Source organism: Mauremys reevesii, linkage group 7 (genome assembly GCF_016161935.1).
Source record: "Mauremys reevesii isolate NIE-2019 linkage group 7, ASM1616193v1, whole genome shotgun sequence".
In the NCBI taxonomy this organism is placed as follows: domain Eukaryota; kingdom Metazoa; phylum Chordata; order Testudines; family Geoemydidae; genus Mauremys; species Mauremys reevesii.
The window spans coordinates 14883876-14905468 of NC_052629.1; the positions used below are offsets into that span (position 1 = coordinate 14883876).

The 21593-nt window shown below is 44.0% G+C and overlaps 1 protein-coding gene across 1 annotated transcript in view; it reads right to left on the bottom strand.

Moving 5' to 3' along the window:
• The window catches only part of PDZD8 (PDZ domain containing 8), a 133702-nt gene extending 112666 nt beyond the window's left edge, over nucleotides 1-21036 (bottom strand). Inside the window, exon 1 of the mRNA XM_039547033.1 lies at nucleotides 19846-21036. Coding sequence (XP_039402967.1) covers nucleotides 19846-20732 — 887 coding nt within the window. The 5' untranslated portion in view covers nucleotides 20733-21036. The remainder of the gene's footprint in view (nucleotides 1-19845) is intronic.
• Between the last annotated feature and the right edge of the window lie 557 nt (nucleotides 21037-21593).

Below are 21593 nucleotides of genomic sequence, written 5' to 3' on the forward strand. Positions count from 1 at the left end.
CTGGGTTTTTTTTTTTTTTTGGCAATGCCACCTCAAGACTGTGAATTTCAGTTTCCCCGTGTTCTACATTGTTACTTTTGCCTGTGATAGTAACCCTCTTGGCATTATAGGTCATTTGCTACACATGTGAGTTATGGCCTGATTAATTTTCACTAGTAAAGTCACCGCCTATTTGATTTTTATTTTAATGCTTACATCACAACATGGAATTCCATACTCAACTTCATCATCTTCAAGTTTCATTCAAAATGGAGTGGTACATGGAAACAGGCAGATTTTATACAAGGGCACAAAGGTTTTACCACCATTCACAGTAAACGAGACCAGATGTACGAAATGCTTAAGTGTTGTAAGTTACATTAGTGACACTTGCAAACAAAATATGATCCTGTTTTAACACATCATATTGCAAAACCAACATGAAGATCTTAGTACATATATATAGGCAACCTTTACCATGAGAACATATGGTTCACAAAGTTACACTGATATGTAAAACTGACATAGGAAAATAAAAAAATAAGTTCACCATTAAGAACATATTCAGATACTCATACAGAAGATGTATGTAAACTTGCAGATAAGTATTGTAAATCATAGTGAACTTTCTCCTTGATTTTCTATCAAGGATTTGGAAAGATTTTAGAACTTTACTTTAAGCCAAAACAGCCAAAAGTGTACACATTGAGAACCAAAGATTTGCAAGACATTGCTGTTGAAATGTAAAATATCTCCTTTGTCCCATACCATACAGTATTTTTAAATATAGAAGTTCAAAGACCAAAGTATTATGATCCTACCTTTCCCCCCCCATTTCCCTCACAAATGTTACAATAGAAGATCTCTAGACATTTTTTTTAAAAAAGAATCCTGAATGATAGACCCCTGAAAATAGGAATTAAATGTTAATATAATTCAAGTTATATTCTTTAAAACATCATATTTATAATCTAAAAAGTTAACGAACTCAAGGTGTCAATTCTATCATTAATTGCCCCATAATATGTTCTTCACTAACACCTTGTAAGAATCAGATTAGACGAGACACGTATTTCACTGTTGTGACCCCGATGTATTTTTTTTTTGTAAACCAAGATACAGTTTTTATGTACAGGGGAAAGAGAATTGTTCCTCAAGAACACCAGGCTGGTTTACAAAATAGTTTAAAAAAAAAAATCTAACAATGGCACTCGGGGCTTGGGTGGGGGAGGGGATTCTATATATTTTTAATAAGACTATTCGTTACCATCCTTGGATCTTAAAATAAGACACCTCGGTAGTAGTAATCCAAACTATTACTACTATAGATAAATTTTAGTTATCTGAACATAGTATAATTTTACTGTTGCTTAATTGAGTGTCAAACTAAATCAAATCCGAATAAACTATTCACTGAATTTAGAGTGCAGATACTGTATACACAGACCAAATACTTAGATAGCATTTTTTCAGCAGCTCTACAATTCTGAGTGCTGTTTAGAAGAAACATGTTTTATCACCATGCACTGTGGAGAATTCAGTTAGAGGGTTATTTCCCAATCCACATTTTACCTGTAATTCAACCTACGATTTAGATTTTCAAACACGATTCGTTTTTTGATACTTTACCTTTGAAATGCCACACAGATTGTAGCACAGTTTGTTGCCATGGTTTCAAGTTTTAAAAAAATTAGTTCATTCTTTCCACTGATCAGAATATAGCAAGCTATACAAACATGATCTATTTAAATCTTTCTCATCAATATCTGAATACTCCTGTTTCCAAGTTTATCTAACAGTATTGTTCCGCCCTGTTATGTGGGAGAGACTGGTTTGAACTTTGTGCCAGCCTTTCATTCCTCAGCCTTACAGGAGCTAAGGAACCAGACATCCTCTAGGCCAGAGGTGGGCAAACTACGGCCCGCGGGACCATCCTGCCCTGTCCCCCGAGTCCCCACCCCTCCCCTGCTGTCCCCCCTCCACCGCAGCCTCAGCTCACCGTGCCAGCAGTGTGGCGGCGTGGCTGGCTCTGGCCAGGCAGCGCGGCTCAGGGGTGAACATAGGGTGCCCTGGCACAGCCCCCACCCCCAAACAACAACAGGGGGCCCCAGGGCTGGGCTCCCGGGCAGCTCAGCACCGGTGCACACCCCGCAGGAGGGGAGGGGCTGCACTGCAGGGGCAAGAGAGCAGGTGGGCGGTGCGGGTGGCGGGAGCTTGGGGAATGCGGCCGAAGGACTCAGAAGGAGCACCAGGCATCCACGCAGCTGGCCGGAGAGAAGTGGCACTTTGAAGGAGAAAACACCGCTTCTCTCCGGCTGCACCCGGTTCTCCTGAGCCCTCCACCCATGTTTGCAGGGCCACATTCCAAAAGGGGCTGTTGGGTGGATACGGAGGGGATCCCAGAGGGGCGGTTAGGGGCAGGGTGTCCCAAGAGGGGGCGGTTAGGGGACAGGGAGGGGGGTTGGCTGGGGGTGGGGTCCCGGGGGCTGTCAGGGGTGGGAGGGTCCCAGGAGGGGGCAATCAGGGGACCAGGAGCGGGGGGGTTGGATGGACCAGAGGTTCTGAGCGGGGCAGCAAAGAGGGATGGGGCAGATGGGGGTGAGGGGGCAGGCTGTTTGGGGAGGCACAGCCTTCCCTACCTGGCCCACTATACTGTTTCGCAACCCCGATGCGGCCCTCGGGTCAAAAAGTTTGCCCACCCCTGCTCTAGGCTTCAACACAGATAAGAAGGACCTCACCCCCCACCCCTCTCCCCAGCACCCAAAAATCAAGTTCTACTTTTTACCTTTGACATCCCTTACACTTTCTTTGCAGTTCTCTATCACTCTTACATAAACCTGGAGTTTCACAAGACTCTGTTAAACTGGTCTCATGTTTTATTATTTTTGTCACCATCTAAAATAATTAAATTGAAACAGGTATATTTAAGGTGCCCAGTGACACTTCAGCATCGCTGAAAAGCCACAACATGCCACCCATTTTAGCCTAACAATGCATTGGAGTTCTACTCTGAAAAGTAAAACACAAAACTCACCTTATTGTTTGTAAACTAAAAATATCTGATCTGGATTCCGTGACACACGGTAACTATGGAATGCCACAATACTCTTTTTGTTGTTTTAAAAGCTAACAGCCCTGAAAAATACACCTGAACTCCAAGAGTGAAACTGGGAAGGTGTCACACACATCACCGATAATAGTTACTGCAGGCCGAGGTTTGTGCTTGGTTAAATCTTTGCAATCGAAAAATACACAAAGCAATATGTTAGTGCTTAAAGTAGTTAGTCTATTTAGTTTTGCAAAGAAAATGTCGAGAGAAGACTTATAGCCTATAAGCACCTAAATAGAAGGAAGATATCTGATAGTAGAGGTGTCTTTAAACTGGCAGATAAAGGCATAACAAGAGCCAATGGCTGAAGTTATTCTAAAAAAGTTTCTATACCACACTCATCAAGGTAGTATCTGAATGCCTTTCAGTAGTCCATTAAGCAATATGACTAACAGCTGTCACACATTTGTTCCCTCATCCTCTCACTAGGGGAAGAAATGTGTGCAGTGGAGTGTTTTGGAACATAGTTAAACAAACCCAGCTATACGTCTGTTGCACCTTGGAAAATAGTGAGGTCTGCATTAGTCCTTAGTGCCTGTGAGACTTTGTTCCCCTGTCTTGGGCCAGCCCCCAAATAAGTTGTCTCCTGCACCGGCAACCTTTGCTCTGAATTGTAGGAAGTTCCACTGCACAGAGAGAGCAAAGCTGTCAATCAGGGTTTATCCTATAGGCTCAGGCAATCTTCCAGATACCCTAGTCATAGAGTACTAACCACCTTGGATACAAGGACCAAATGCAGCAGCTAAACAGATTCAGTCTAGAAATAAGGTTTTGGTTTTGTTTAAACAGTGAGGGTAATTAACCTTTGGAAAAAACATTTACCAAGGATTCTTCATCACTTTAAGTCTTTAAATCAAGAACACGTCTTTCTAGAAGATTCTCTAGCTCAATCAGAAGTTTTGGGATTGATACAGGAACCCTTTAGTGAAATTCTATGGCTTTTTAGCAGGTCAGATGAGATGACTAGAATGGTCCCTGCCTTCTGGCCTTAAAAATATGTGAATTTATGTTTTTACTCAGAAAAATAATGTGTCTTATTACTTCAGAAATTAAAGTTAACCTATTTTTAGATCCAAATCCACTTGATTGCTCAGAAGCCATAATACAGCAGTAAAATAAACATACTAAGGGCTTGGCTACACTTGAGAGTTAAAGCGCTGGTGGTGGCTTTACAGCGCTGTAACTTACTCCCCGTCCACATTGGCAAGGCACATACAGCGCTGTATCTCCCTGGCTACAGCGCTGGCTGTACTCCACCTCGGCCTGGGGAATAACGACTATAGCGCTGCTCTTGCAGCACTGGGGTGCCAGTGTAAACAGTGATCAATCTTACTATGCTGTAACTGACCTCCAGAGCCTTCCCATAATGCTTTTTAAGTAAAGGTAACACTCTTTGTTTTGTTGTGAACTCCCGGAGCTGCTTATCTAAAAAACAAACACAGCTACTGTTTGCTCCAGCAGAGGCAGGCAAGGGGATGAATGTCCACAGCTAGTGTTTGCTTGAGGAGAGAAGCAGCCCAGAGGTGGGGAGGGGGGGTCCGTTTTGGAGCAGCTGCTTATCTGGTCTGAAGGCTATTTGCATTTAGTGAATGAGAGAGGGGAAGGGGTCGAAACTTTTAAAATGATTGAAGGTTGGTGCTGTGTATCTTCAAGTCCTTAGAACTTGCAAGGCAGGGAGCTGACAGTGTCAGCTCCAAAAATCCACTCTCTCTGTCTCCCCCACGCTCCCTGTCACACTCCACCCCACCCCCTCTTTTGAAAAGCATGTTGCAGCCACTTGAACGCTGGGATAGCTGCCCATAATGCACCACTCCCAACACTGCTGCAAATGCTGCAAATGTGGCCACACCGCAGCGCTGGTAGCTATCAGTGTGGCCACACTGCAGCGCTTTCCCTACACAGCTGTACGAAGACAGCTTTAACTCCCAGCTCTGTACAGCTGCAAGTGTAGCCAAACCCTAAGACACCTTCGGTGATGCATTTTAAAAAATGCAGCATACATAAGGTGACTAGGTGCTTTCTCATCACTTATGCACTGCTGTTCTTTATTTTAATAAAAAACTGCCCCATTAATACACAAATATCACTTGACTAACTTCAGGAAAACTTGTAAGTTGTTCAAGAAAAAAAAAATTACAGAATAAAACTGCTCTGCTTCATAACTTCATTGGTCCAACCTATCACTTGAAATGTCGCTGAAAAAAAGCCACAATTCAATGTTATACTACTAACATTAGTCCCTACTGACACTTCTTTACTGAATTACCGGTCCTGTCATTTGAGTATCTAATACTTTCCCCCAAATGCTTCTTCCACTCTCACACCCCCATTTTATTTTGTTTACTTTTCAGTACAATTAATAAATTCTCTTATTGTTCAATGGAGAGTGATGAAACGTTGAAATAGTTCAAAACCAAGCAAGTGTGAACATGAGTTATACACAGAGACGAGCATTGGTGACTTGAGGCAATCACTGCAGGAATGTTGAATAAGCAGTTTACCACAGTTACCCAATAACATGAAATGACTAGCTACTATAATGAAACTGTCAGCATGAGATGAAGGCCTTGGCTACACTTGAACGTTATAGTGCAATAAAGCCACCAAAAGCGCTCTCACTACCCGTCCATACTGGCAAGACACGTAGAGTGCTCTGACTCCATGGCTGGAGCACTCCTGGTACTCCACCTCCCTGAGAGGAATAACGTTTGTTGCGCTCTTGCTGGAGCACCGTGGGGCCAGTGTGGACACCTAATGTGCTCTGATTGGCCTACGGAAGTGTCCCACAATGCCTGTTCTAGCCACTCTGGTCATCACTTTTGAACTCTGCTGCCCTGTCCTCAGGTGACCAAGCATCAGACCCTCCCTTTAAATTCCCACACTCAAGCCTATGAGTGAACCGGTCCCCACCTCACCCCACCCCCTTGCCCTTTTGGTATTTGTGTTACTTTTTTTTTTCCCCTCAATAAATGAATTTTCTTTTCAATAAATGGAGTTCTTTACTTTGAAAACATACTTCATTAGTGCATAAAGCAAAATATACCTTAGCCCAGGAAAGCAACAAGCACTGCAAGTCAGTGTACCAAACACAGCCACTGCATTCAACTCCTGTGCAGAGCACCAGACATTACTGGTGGCTTTCAGCCTCAAATTGCTCCCTCAATACATCCCTAATCCTTGCAGCCCCATGCTGTACTCCTCTAATAGCCCTGCTCTCTGGCTGTGCAAATTCAGCCACAACACAGGGTTATATCAGCACGCGGATATAACCATGGGGATACTGTCTTTGGCCAAGTCCAGCATCCCATAAAGAGAGCACCAGCGGCCCTTCAAAAAGCCAAAAGCACACTCCACAGTCATTTGGCACTGGCTCAGCATGTAGTTGAACCGTTCCTGGCTGCTGTCCAGGCTCCCTGTGTAGGGTTTCATGAGCCACGGCATTAAAGGGTAAGCGGGGTCTCCAAGGATCACAATGGGCATTTCGACTTCCCCTATGGTGATCCTCTGGTCTGGGAAAAAAGTCCTGGCTTGCAGCTTCTTGAATAGGCCAATGTTCCGAAAGATGCGTGTGTCATGCACCCTTCCAGGTCAGCTTGCGTTAATGTCATAGAAACGACCACACTGATCCACAAGCGCTGGAAAACCATGGAGAAATACTCCTTTCAGTTAACATATTCGGAGGCTAGGTGGGCTGGTGCCAGAATAGGAATATGCATCCCATCTATTGCCCTTCTGCAGTTAGGGAAACCCATTTGTTTAAAGTTAGACACAATGTGATGCACGTTACCCAGAGTCACGGTTCTTCTGAGCAGGATGCGATTAATGGCCCTGCAAACTTGCATCAACACAATTCTAACCGTTGACTTTCCCACTCCAAACTGGTTAGCGACTGATCGGTAGCTGTCTGGAGTTGCCAGCTTCCAGAATGCAGTAGCCACCCGCTTCTCCACCGGCAGGGCAGCTCCCAATCTCGTGTCCTTGCGCCGCAGGGTGGGGGCGAGCTCAGCACACAGTCCCATGAAAGTGGCTTTTCTCATCCAAAAGTTCTGCAGCCACTGATCGTCATCCAAGATTTGCAGGACAATGTGATCCCACCACTCAGTGCTTGTTTCCCGAGCCCAAAAGCGGTGTTCCACGGTGGAGAGCATGTCCGTGAATGAGACAAGCAATTTTGTGTCGTATGCATTACGCGACTCAATATCCTCGTTGGACTCCTCACTGTCACTTTGGATCTTAAGCAGTAACTTGACTGCCAAACGAGATGTGCTGGCGAGACTCGTCAGCATGTTCCACAGCAGTTCGGGCTCCATTCCCGCAGACCAAAAGGGAAGACAAAGCGCACTCTGCACAGAAACCGTTGAAAGATAGCACCAATTGTGGACGGAAACACAGAGGCAGTCAAAAAAGCAAACAGGATGTTAGGAATCATTAAAAAGGGGATAGAAAATAAGACTGAGAATATATTATTGCCCTTATATAAATCCATGGTACGCCCACATCTCGAATACTGTGTACAGATGTGGTCTCCTCACCTCAAAAAAGATATTCTAGCACTAGAACAGGTTCAGAAAAGGGCAACTAAAATGATCAGGGGTTTGGAGAGGGTCCCATACGAGGAAAGATTAAAGAGGCTAGGACTCTTCAGCTTGGAAAAGAGAAGACTAAGGGGGGATATGATAGAGGTATATAAAATCATGAGTGATGTTGAGAAAGTGGATAAGGAAAAGTTATTTACTTATTCCCATAATACAAGAACTAGGGGTCACCAAATGAAATTAACAGGCAGCAGGTTTAAAACAAATAAAAGGAAGTTCTTCTTCACGCACAGTCAACTTGTGGAACTCCTTACCTGAGGAGGTTGTGAAGGCTAGGACTATAACAATGTTTAAAAGGGGACTGGATAAATTCATGGTGGCTAAGTCCATAAACGGCTATTAGCCAGAATGGGTAAGAATGGTGTCCCTAGCCTCTGTTCGTCAGAGGATGGAGATGGATGGCAGGAGAGAGATCACTTGATCATTGCCTGTTAGGTTCACTCCCTCTGGGGCACCTGGCATTGGCCACTGTCAGTAGACAGATACTGGGCTAGATGGACCTTTGGTCTGACCCGGTACGGCCGTTCTTATGATGTGAAGCGATGCATCACGGGGCCCCTTCGCACAAGCCACAGAGCCAGAATGGGAAGAGGTGCTCTGTGGGATACCTGCCCATAATGCACTGCTCCAAATGCCACTTCAAGAGCCACAAATGTGGCCACGCCAGTGTGCTTGCAGCTGTCAGTGTGGACAGACTGGAGCGCTTTCCCTGGTGCACTCTCCGAAGGCTGGTTTAACCCAAGCGCTCTACATCTGCAAGTGTAGCCATAGCCTAAGTTCCATAGTGATTAGAGTGCAGCATTCTATAACACTACATTGCCGAAACTCACCTTCCTCACCCAAATTGCTTTCTAAAAGCTTACCTTTTTGTTTTGTTTGCAAAGATTTACAAGATCTGGACCAACTTATGCAAAGGAATACGTTTTTCATGTGTGCGTATTACTTTCTATATGAGAATCTCCAAGTGATATATATTTGCATAACACCCATATGATATAGCAGAGTATCACCCCTATTTTTAAGTAGGAAAACTTTGAGTAAATCACTTAATTTTTGCCAGAGTCTCAATGGGAAGTTGGACTCCCAGTTTTGAACCTTAACAATAGGCCATGCCTTTTCCCACTTAACCAAAGGACTAGGTGTCGTATATTATCTTAATCCTAAAAAGAAATTTGAGTTTTCAAAGGTAGGATTAGTAGTCAGCTGAAACAAACAGTAGAGGTTTTACTGAAAGCCTTGAAAATATGCAAGTTATGACAGACCTGTTAGGAAAACACTAAAGTTTGTTGGAAAACAACAAAGGCATTTGTCCTCACTGAGAAGCAAGTTTGAAACAAGTCTTTTTTGAGATATCAGAACACACGAAAAAGCAAACATTCAAAACATTAAAGTTTTTTTTTTTCCACACTTCGATATCAAACTGAAGAAGTCTGCAACAGAACTTGCAGATTTTCCCCAGGCTCTCCCCCACCAGCATCTACCTACCCAAAAAGTACACCACTGGTCTCAAAGCAAGCATTTTTTAAAAAAATCCACAATTGTAAGGAAGGTAAGCCAGTGCTGTAGTTTTATTTTCATTTGCAACTGTGTCAAAGAATCTCACACACATCCTTTCAAATAGGTAGGATTGAGGGTCAACATTTTGAGAAAGGAAGTGCTATTGCTCACCAAATCAATTAACTCTAATCCTTAATTGGATCAGTTTTTGAAGCAAACAAGTATAATTACCACTACAAATCTCTCTCTCTCACACTGTCTTTAAACCTCAATTGATTTTATGATTTTTATTTTTTTTAATTATTCCCACCATCCTTTGCATTCACTGAGATTTTCTTGATCCCCATGTAATTCTCCTACACAGGATTTTGTCACACAGAAATACATAAATTGCAGGCAAGGCATGAAAATACAGTATTTGGTCATCACTCATATGTCAAAGAGCTTATGCCCTCACTGATCCAAAAAGCACACCAGTAACCTACTAATAACATGTCCTGTGAGTGGTTTATTGCTTAAAGAACTTATTTTAATTATTTTTAAAAAAAATTAAAACTTTCAGAGGATAAGAGATTCTGAGATTTACCTTCTGACTGTGAGAACCCATAATTAGATGACATGAGGAAAAAAAATATTTTAAAACCCTTTTCTCTGCTATTCTGAACCAATGGCCAAAATCATCAATACCAACAGAATTAAAGCTTTCATTTGATCAGACTGAATTTGGTGACCTTCCAGGCACACTGAAAAGACATCTTGTTGAACAGGATTTTTGGAGTAGGCGGAGGGAATGATAAAAGGGTGGAAAGCAGCTTTTTAGCTGGTGGCAAGCTAGCCAAGTTCCTTTATGAATAGTTATTTGATGCTGTTGGGGTTTTGTTTTGCTGTAATATTAATTACATGTCAAGGTGCCTACAGCTTTGTATAAGCTATTCAAATAAAAAAAATAAAAACATTTAAATAAAAAGTTATTTGCTCTTGTGGCTATGAAGATCTTCCAAACGTGATAAACTGCAGTGTTTACAGAAAGCTCTACTGCCTGTTTATCATAGTTTGCCAGGCAATATAGTGATGTCTCTAGTCAGTTTCACTGGTGCTATTAAGAACCATGTGAGCAGCACTGAAACTGTCATGAATCATGACAATGTCATAATGATACCTCTATCAACAGAGGCAGGCACTGGAATTTTTCCACAGGGAGAAGGACCCAAAAAACTGAAAAAAAGGGAGAAAAGACTAGCAGAAACTTTTCCACCTGGGTTAGGTGAGCAAAGGATAGGAGAGAATAGATGTGTCCTTTCCCTTCTGGCAGCTACAGCGAACAGACTTTCAAATCTGTAACAGGCACCTGTTTTGCAAGAAAGGGGAGATATAAAAATATCAGTAGGCTACAGAAACAGCATCTTAGTAAAAGTCTTAGCATCTTCTCTTTTCAGATGAGAAGAGCTGCGAGGTGGGATTCTCAACAAAGTACTGCTCCTGGACATTGCTGGTGCCTCTAATCTTACCTTTAAAAGGTAATTCTGGCTAAGAAGTTTAGACTTCCATTAGATGTTCACTACATTTTTCAAGACCTCTGTTACCTGATTAGGTTTGTCACTTCAAAAGCAAAGAACCATTTTAAGCCAATATCTTGCTTACATTACATTTTTGGCTTATACTTCTTGGAAAATATGGAGTCACTTTAAAAGCTATGTAACAAGTTCTGTAATGGATGAATTAAAATAGGTTAAACTAAAGCTTTTGGGTCATACTGTCAAGTGTCAAAAAGGATTCTATAGAATCACCTGCTTTATTTTGGAGTCAGTTATTGTTTAACTGAACTCAATAACAAACTAAATGTAAGTCATAAGTGATCAGTTGTGGTATTTAACTTCCGACAACAAAACATTACTAGAAAGTAGTCTTGGTAAGACCCTGCTTTTCTGAATCTGTTTAGCTTCTGCCTCTGGTTCTGCCTCAAAGTTCTGGTTCATTCTTAAGAAACTGACTAATTGTGAACCAAGTTCCTAATAAATTCTTCTTTAGCTAGTATCACACATTGGATGTTTGGACAAAACTAGGATGTTACTTTAAATAACCCAAACATATGTTAAAAGGTGCGCCCTGGTTGTTAACTTCAGTTTCAGCATTAAAAATAGTCAATGAAAAATTATTTAAAGGAATGTGCTAAATGGCTTACATTAAAAAGTAAAGGTATAATTTTACAGTTAATGTGCCTAATTGCCTGGTGGTTGCAACATGAGAATGGATGAGACAAATTGGCTTCTTTTCCTGGGTGCCACTGGCTGGCTCTGACACTTTGAACCACTCTTTCAATGTCTGTTTCTTTATATGTTAAATGAACTGAGGATGCTACCACTTATCCACATTTGTAAAGTACTTGGAGATTCTGATTAGTGAGATGTATTGTGCATTGTAAGTAAAGCAATCTCAATTTTCAGCAGTGTATGGAAAAAACTACCAAGGCATGTTAAAGAATTAATTAGAATTTGAGTCAGATTCTTCTTCCTTACACCCAGTTCCACATTGCTGTTACTCCTGATTTACACAAGTGTGAATAAAAAAATTGTACCCTCTGAATTTTTTAGGTCTTGCTACATGAGAATGCCATTTAAAAGCTAGGTTAAGATAAATCAGTGCAGATTTAGCTAACGTGGTGCAAACCCAAGTGGATACTCTTATTTTACTTTAGGTTAAACCTGATCCCAAAGCAAGCTTAAAAAGTTCCCATGTTTAAACTGAAATAAGTGTGTCCATACAGATTTGTACCAGTTTAAATTCACACCTTAGTTTAAACTGATGAAACTTTCTCATGCAGACACAGCCTTAGTAATCTGGTAAATTCCATTATGAGACACATCTATAGGGAATGTAGAACATGCTTCACTAGATAGAAGATACAGAAAGTTTCCTTTATGTGCAAGAAAGACACTGATTTTAAAGTCCTTTAGTTACCTTGTCCTCCTGATTCTACCACCACTTACTTCTACAGCCATAATATTACAAATCTGATATTTGTTATATTTCCAAATTCAAGGTCTTGCAAATTCATCCATTTAGATACTTAATCCACTTATTATAGCTAAATCAGTAAGGGAGTTCTGTATATTAAGGACATGAGGTTTTTTAGTGTGTGAAATAAAAGAAAGCAATAGCTTAATTTTTTTATTATTAGCTTACTTTTAGAAACTGTATCTGATTTTGTTTTATATGTAACTATTTGTTTCCAATATTTTTTTTTACTATCGCTTAAATATCGCCTTGATAATAAACTTATTATTTTCACTATAAATACATCTCAATGCTGTGGTATTGAGTGAAATGCTGATCCTGAGTTGAATCATTCAAGCTGATGTGAATACTGTTCTTTTGGGAACAACAGACCTGGTATTTCTGTGAGTGTTCCGTGGATAAGGGGCTGAACACTATAGGGGTATGTTTCACAGGGACTCAGGTGCACCTACTATTAACTTATAAGGTAAAGTAAGGGTTGGCATAGCCCAAAAGAGTGCTTGGATGGTTAACAGGTTGATCGTGTCAGGGAGAGGACACCGAGTTAAGTACAAGAAAGTCTCCCTGGAAGTAGGGGAGGCAACAAAATGACTTTCATCCCTGGATTCCCCAAGAACCATCACATCAGTAGATGATTAAGGAAAGGAAGAGAAAAACTTAGGACTCAGATAATACTGTGGCCTCCTTCAGAGAATTTTAGCCAACTGACTCTTAGAGAGATAGCAGCTTTGCCCTTGAATGACAACTGTTGCATCAAAATAACTGTTTTGTTAAACCCAAATACTCTTGATCAAGAGCCAAGGAAAACAGACAGGTATTTTGGAAAGTCTCAATGGAATATATGTAAATAAGAGTTTGTAAGTATTTCAGCATAAGCTCTAACAGCATGTCAAAACATTTATCCCCTTGGCTTATGGATTTCTAAATTGCAAAATTGGAATAAATCAGAACATGAACATCTGATTCAGTGTGATATAATCTACATAGGAACATTTCAGGAATGTCACTCTGAAGCCTATTATGTCTGCAGAGTCACTGTGCAGGATGGAAACATCTACAAACAGTGCTGAGGGCTCTTTTTGTTCAGAATATCACCAGGTTCAATCATTACTGGGTTTCGTGGTCTGTTACCATGCAATTTTTAAGTTCCCAGCCATTTTGACTTACAAGTTACACCTAAGCAGTGTACAGCTACGGTAAAACATGCATCTGTGCTATGCCAACAGTCCTTGACCACTGTGATATCAGAGGTAACAATCACCCTCCTTACTCTACAACTAATTTGCATACAACAGTTTCACTGGTTGTATGCAGGAGATGGATTGATTAGTCCAACTGCCACCTGCACAAATCAACACAACGAGCATACACAACAAACAAAAATACCGTACATACACAGCTCAACGCAGCACATGCCCCACATCTGCCACCTGCACAAACCTTCCAGGATTGTCACTCAGTCTGTGTGTCACTCTGAAGACCAGAATTTCTGTTGAGTCAGTGTCCAGTGATAGAAAAAGCTACAAGCATGGTTGAGGGCCTTTTGTTTAGAATATCACCAGGTACAATCATCTCCAGTCCGTGATTACCAGATGGAATGCTGGAATCCGAAGATTCTCCAGCAGTTGGAACGTGACAGCTTACCAAAGAAAATGGGAGTAACAGCCACATGGCGTAACAAAGAGGTGGTTGTTCCTCCAGCTGGGAGGCAGGTCTGTGGACAAACTTTGGGGGACGTACAAACAGCAACATTTCTCACTACAACACAGCACATAGAAACAAGAGCCCCTCAATTTTGGCTTTTTTAAACAAGACTTTACAAATTACACATGACAGTCCGGCTTTCAGTTATCTTTAAAGTAAATCTGTCAACATCAACCTTAAACAATTCAACATTTGTATTTTTTATGTGCCAAATTATGCTCTTTGCAATTTTCTGCTGGACAGTTCCACTTTTTTTCTGGATGACAGAACGGCATCCAATAAAGAATAATCAGCCTAAGAAATTCAACATTAAAATAAACTATAACGTTATGAACAGACTGGTAAAGTGATAGATCTGTTAAAAATCAGAAAAAAATCAGAGAGGGGCAAAAGCCTTTTTTTAGATTACATAAGAGGAGAGATGATTTGTAGAGAGTCTTATCAATCACTGTTCATTACAACTTTATTTATATTTGGAAAAAACAGAAGTAGGCTGCGTTGTTATTTGCCTGTAAAACACTTAGTAATCACAAAAGATTAAGCAAAAATAAATGAAAACTTTTAGTTTTCACAAGCTTTATCAGGACAGGCAGAATAGACTGCAGACTACCACGGGGCTCTCAATTTCTGTCAAGGGGAGCCATACCTTAATAAAGAGATTGTTTGAATGACCATATAATCAATCCATTTACAATTGTCTAGACCTCCTCTCTTGCCATTGACCATCAATCATCATCTCTGTAGAAACTACAGCAGTTGCTTACTTACAAACAGTAATTTTTTTAAGTGTACTTTTAGCTTCTTCAAATGTTATTTAACAGCTGGAAACAAGATAGGACAGCTTTGAGGCTTGCAATATGAAAATTACTGAGCCAAAATGATGTCACCTTTTTAAATTGTTCAAAAGAGAACTTCTTGTATGCTAACATCTTCTCTTTCTAAGGCCTGGTTTAAACCTAAAACTTATGCCGACCCAGTTACATAGCTCAGGGGTCTGAAAAATTCACATCTGAGACACATAGGGTATGTCTACACAGCAATTCGTCACCCATAGCTGGCCAATGCCAGTTGACTCATGGTTAGACTAAGGGCTTGGTTACACTTGAAAGTTGCAGCGCTGGTCGTGCAGCTGTGTAGGGACAGTGCTGGTGTGTGGCCACACTCACAGCTACCAGCGCTGCAGTGTGGCCACATTTGCAGCGCTGTTGGGAGCAGTGCATTATGGGCAGCTATCCCAGCGTTCAAGTGGCAGCAACGTGCTTTTCAAAAGAGGGGGGTGGGGTGGGGTGTAGTGTGACAGGGAGCGGGGGAGAGAGAGAGAGTGAATTTTTGGAGCCAACACTGTATGTTAGCTTCCTGACTTGCAAAATCAGAAAATGTTCCCGACCCCTTAATCTTAACTGCAAACAGCCTGCATTCAACGGACTCCCGTTCTCCCCTCTGCCCCAGCTGTTCCTCGTCAAGCAAACACTCAACCCCTGTGAATGAGACAGGCAGGGGGTTTTCTCATTTGATTGTTCACACTCAGGTACAGATCGATCACAGCAAACAGGAGCTGTGTTTGTTTTTTAGATAAGCAGCTCCCTGTGCTCCGGAGCACCGCGGAGCTCCGAGTTCACAACAAAACAAAGAGAGGCTGCATAACAAAAAAGAGAGAGTAATTTAGTTAAAAGCATTCTGGGATATCTCCTAATACCCTGGAGGCCAATAACAGCGCTGGTGTGTGGCCACACTTGATGAGTTATACCCCAAGCAGACCAGGTGTACAGCCAGCGCTGCAGCCAGGGAGTTGCAGCGCTGGATGTGCCTTGCAGGTGGGGACAGTTACTAATTGCAGCGCTGGAAAGCCTCCACCAGCGCTGCAACTTTCAAGTGTAGCCAAGCCCTAAGACTGTTTAATTGCAGCATAGATGTTTGGGTTTGGGCTATTACCCCACCTCGCAGGGTCCTAGAGCCCAGGCTCCAGCCCAAGCTTGAATGTCTACACCACAATTAAACATCCTGTTAGCCCAAGTCAGCGGGCATGGACCAGCCCCAGGTTTTTAATTGCAGCGTAGACATACCCATAGTTATGCCAACCTAAGCCCAGGTATAGACACAGCTGGGTTGACAGAAGTAGTCTTCAGTTGACATAGCCACTACCTCCTGAGGGGGTGGATTTATTACAGCAACAGAAAAACTCCTCCTGTCTGTAGCAAGTGTCTATTACAGTGGTGTAGCTGCAGCACTGCAGCTGTGCTGCTATACAGCTTGTAGTGTAGACATAGCCTAAGACTATTACAACTATTCAATTATTTGTTTGCAAGACTCCTAGAGTGAGGGTGGAGAGGGGAAAGCCACAGAAAGGGCTTGAACTGCAAACAACATACTGCTTGTTAAATATTTAACGAATAATATTTTAAAATCACAGAAAAGAGAGGCAGGGACAAATACATTCCATACAGATAAGAAATTATTGAATGTTTACGTCAGGAAAAATTTATCTGGCTTCCTCCCAAACACTGAAAAATTGTATAACAGAATAAATTAGCATAACTATCTGAATCGCAGGTTCAGTGTTTTGCCTTCTTTTAAAGAAATTTAAAACAGGAAATGCCTAGTAAGAAAGATTACTTTTCCAAAACTGTTATCCATGAGGCAGTGTGGTTTAGAGTTGAGAACAGTATTAGAACTCCTGGGCCCCTGTCCCAATAACCATTGACATTGTGCTACCTTCAGAAAAACGTTTATGCTTCAGGTTTCACCCTCTGTATATGGGGGTCAACACTAATCACCCAGATTGTGCTCTAAGTTTTAAGTTTCAATATCCATAAAGCACATTCAGATCTCTTGAGAAAACAGTCTTATATACGGGAGTAGATATTTTGTTACCCAACACATACTAGCCTGTGTACTAAGTCTTCAAGCCAGGGTGAAAAATAGCTAAGCTACCATGACACTTTCAAAGCCAAACTCCCTGCTATTTAAGGGAATAACTATTTCGTTTTTAATATTTTATTGGATTTTATGTTTTTTAAATTAGGTTCCAAAATTTCTTAGACTCTCTTTCCTTGGAATTCATTCTCTTCTTTCCTGTAACATATAATGCCATACCTTTCCTGCATTTCTTTCAGTTACCTTCTCTCCCCGACCCCTTCTCCACAATCATATCTCTTTCTTACTGAGGGCATGGCTACACTGGCAGATGTAGAGCGCCGATAGTTAAACCCACCTTCGGAAACTGCCGTAGGGAAAGTGCTGCAGTCTGTCCACACTGACAGCTTCAAGCGCACTGGCGTGGCCACATTTGCAGTGGCATTGGGAGCGCTGCATTATGGGCAGCTATCCCAGCATGCAAGTGACTGAAAAGTGCTTTTCAAATGGGGGGGGGGGGTGGAGTGTGACAGGGAGCATGTTGTGTGTACGTGGGGGGAAAGAGTGGGTTTTTGGGGGGCTGAGAGCATGTCAGCATGCTGTCTTGTAAGTTCAGACAGCAACCCCCTCCACCCCGCCCCCCTCCCCACAGCATTCCACACTAATCTGTCTCAGAGCACACTTATCTGATCTTGGCGCAGCTAAGCATCCGGCTGTCAGAAACGGAGCTTTCAAAGGGTATATCCGCATTCCTACAGTGAGTTCAAAAGAATGAGAAGAGTGGCCACTTGACTTAAGGGGATTATGGGACATTTCCGGAGGCTGATTGGCGCAGTAATGCGATACCTCATCCACACTGGCGCCGCAGTGCTCCAGGGAGGCGCAGCAAACGTTATTCCACTCGCGGAGGTGGAGTACCAGCAGCGCTGTAGCCATGGAGTCAGAGCGCTCTAGGTGCCTTGCTAGTGTGGACAGGTAGTGAGCCAGTGCGCCCGGGGCTCCTTTATTGCGCTGTAACTCACAAGTGTAGCCAAGCCCTAAATTTTGTGTTCTACCTCTGCCCAGTATTTTCTGTCACTCAGAATTCTCTTTTCAAAGTCCATCTCCCCTCCACCACAACATACTCCCCTTTCTTAACTTATCACTTTCTTTCTTTCTCTCTCACCCGCACTCACAATCCTAACCCAGTAGTTCTCATGCACAGGATTTGAAAAATTCCCCATGACATCTAATATCTTGGACTGAATGAGGAGAGGGGTCTCCACTATCCAGGGACACCTCCCAAGTGAGATGCTAGATCCCTTCTACAACTGCTTGAAGAGGGGAGTGAGCCATCACTGACCCACACACAGACACCCTGGCATCTGGAAAGAAGAAGGGAGGAGAATGTTCTCTCCGTCCTTCCCCACTTTGCTGCAAGTGGTTGTTGAAGTCAGTGGGGGCCTTACTGCCCTCGCCTTCAGAGAGTAAGGTCAGAAGGGACCACCATCATGATCATCTAGTCTGACCTGCACGTTGCAGGCAACAGAACCTCACCCACCCACTGCTGAAATAGACCCTAACCTCAGAGTTACTGGAATCCTCAAATCATGGTTTAAAGTCTCTGTTTTAGGTCCTTTTCCACAACTATTAGCTTAAGTTCCTTTCCCAAACTGCAACTGTATGAAACTGACCTGATTCTTGTGAATTTCACGTTATCCACAATGTTCTGAATAATAGCCCTTGAAGCTGACAAGCTTCCAGTCACTTTTCATTTTGCTGCACTGTGGGAATGCTATGAATAACAGCTGAAGTACTGGAGGTGTCTGTCTGAAGACTCAGGAAGACCCAACCACATTGGTTTAGACTTGAGTCAGACTTTGTAAGTTATATTCACAACCATAAAGCCTCTAACTTGTTAAGAGAATTAAGATTCTGATATGGCATTTACCCTGAGAAGTTTCTTACCTGCCCTGCTTTTGTGGATTTTCCAAGCCCTAGATCATTTTCCACACATGCACATATATACAGCCACATGAGCTTAGCATAATTTGTAACAAAAAATAGACAGGAAAGGCTTTTAAAGCCATCTCCTCAACATAAACATTAAATATACTTTAGAATTCAGATGGAGCTCTGCAGTGATTCCTTTGTGTGGCTTCCCCTGAAAGGAACTTTACATTGGTCTTAGTGCTGAGGAATCAAGTAAACAGGGTCACATTAATATTTAGCAAGTAATCATGCAAACTATAGAAGAACATACAGGTGAATAAAAGGACAAATGTGTTCCCTAAGACTGATACGTAACTGATCACTTGGATTCTTCCACTACAGAAATCACTGGACATCCCATTATATGCAAAACTGCACTGTGTGTAAATCAGATAGAAGGTGCTCTTCACACTCCTTTACTACAATAAAGAAAGTTGACACTAGAAAATTCCATGATGGCAGCTTGAGTAGCAAGCAATAGTCCCCATATAACTCTTAGGCCTGGCCAAGGGCAGATGGAGGGGCTGGAGGAGCAGGAGGAAGCAGCAATGAACTGGGGGAAAAAAGATATTATTTTGCACTTTTACAGTGCCTTTCAGAGAAGATTAAAGCACTTTACAGTGAATGAATTAGACCCTGCCTCACATGAGAATTACTGTCCCTGTTTTTTAAGATAGGAAAAGTGAAGCCAAGTGACTTGCCCATGGTCGCACAGTCCGTAGCAGACCCTGAAACAAACATATTCCAATGCTGCATCCTGTGCTTTAGCCACAAGGCCATCCTTCAACATTACAAAGAGGCAGCATGGAGCAAGTGGATAAGGCAATGGACTGGTAGTTGGGATACCTGGTTCTATCACCTGTTCTATCATTAATTTACTACCTGATCCTGGGCCACACTGTGTGCTTTATGTTCCTCATCTGTAAAACAATTAAAGTGACACTAACTCACCTTTACAACGTGCTTTGAGATCACAAGAAGAAAGATACTATACAAGTGCCATTGTCATATGTCTGAAAAAGTGCCAATAAAAACCTTTCCTTATCTGGGAGTACAAGACAGGCATTTGAATGCAGACTGCCCCAAGGTAACTGCAGGGAAGAGGGGCACATGGCACCTTACCTGATTTTATAATTGGGTAAGGTGTGCTTGCGCTTGATGACCTTCTTGAACTGGTTGACGATGATAGAAGTGAGCTGGGGCATGGGCCTCCCCTCAAACTGGGATTTCACCTCAAAGCCGATCACAGGATCATCCATGAAAGAAAAGGACCAGTGCGTGAAGGGCAAGCGAGTGAAGACCAATTTCAGCTTCCCCATCACCCGGGAGATCTTGACGAAGAGGTACGCCGACTTGCCAAAGACCAGGTCTGCATCGATGGCTAGGTGGAAGCCACCATTATACTCCAGGTCCACCTCGAAGCTCAGTTCCTCGGGGCAGCCCTCGTCACTGCAGATCACTGGCCGGATGAGCTTGATGGATTTGAAGAGGGGCACCACGTCGCCCAGCGACACATCCCTGAGGCTGAGCCCCTCCAGCACCTTGCCCGTCATCTTGGTCTGCAGCAGCTCCTCGAACTCCACCTTGATCTTCTTGGTGACCCAGTGCCTGACCAGGGAGGTGTCCCTGAGCTCCCTGAAGAGGAAGAGGCAGATGGCATTGAGGAAGTAGCAGGTCTCCTCTCGGGAGGAGGGGGACGCAGAGGGCTCTTGCTGCTGCTGCTTGGCGCCGGGCTCAGCCTGGGGCTTGGCGGCACCAGGGGAGGAGGTCGCAGCGGAGGCGGCGGCAGGGGCAGGCTCCTGGGGTGGATGGCTGCCCGCCGGCTCCGAGCCGTGGAAATAGTCCCTGAGGCTGCGGTCAGGCAGGATCCTGGCGAAGAAGAGGCCGCCGGAGGCTCTGGCCACCGCGGGGGGTTCCGGCTTCCTCCTGTAGAGCAGCAGCAGCTGGAGCAGCAGCGTGATGCAGGAACCGGCCAGAGCCGAGATCAGGATCACATAGACCAGCAGCATCTCCGCCTCGCCGCCCGCCAGGCGCGCACCTGGGCACGGGCTCCCCCCTCACACCAGCGCCGCCGCCGCCGCCTCCATCTTGTGGGCATGGAGCTGGGGCAGGTGCGGAGGGGCTGGGAAAGCGGCGGGGGAGGCGCAGCCTCCGCCCGAGACACCCGCGCGGCTCCTCGGCGCTGCACCCCGCTCCGCCTCAGCCAGCAGCAGCCAGCTGCTGCCTCATCCGGGTCTCATCTCCCGCCCCCAGCCGGGCGGAGAAACCGACGGCCGCTTCCCTCCCCGTCCACCCGGATTGGAGGAGAGAGGAGGTCCCTACCCCTCACGTCACAGGGCACGGCGCCCTGCGCGGTGACGTCATAACACCGCCGGTGGGAGGGGCGCGGGAAGGAGCGGTGCGTTTGCGCGTGACGCCCGCAAGTTGGGCCGCGTGCGCCGGGGGGGCTGTTTGCTGCTGCGGGCAGCGTTGTGCAACCCGGAGGGCGCTGCGAGGGGCTAGGCGGCGAAGCAGAGGCTGGAGCTGCACTGCCGGCGGGAGAGGGGGGTTGTTTGCAGAAGCTGCCTGCGGCTGCCGAGGGTCCCCGGCCGCTTTTGTCAAACATGCAGCCCGAGGGAGACGCGGCATCCCCCGGGCTGTTTCTGCAGACCCCCGCTGAAGAGGATGAATGGCCGGCGGAACGGAGGAGGTTCCGACATAGCAGGGGTGGCTCTAGGATAGCGCCAGACTCTCCCCCCCCCCCCCTTCAACCACCCCTCCCCCTTTGCAGGTCACTGACATGCCAAGGAATTAGAGCACACTACGCCCTGCAGCTGCCCACCTCTGCCCTTCACTCCCAGGACCCCCTCCCCGCTCAGGACTATGCACCG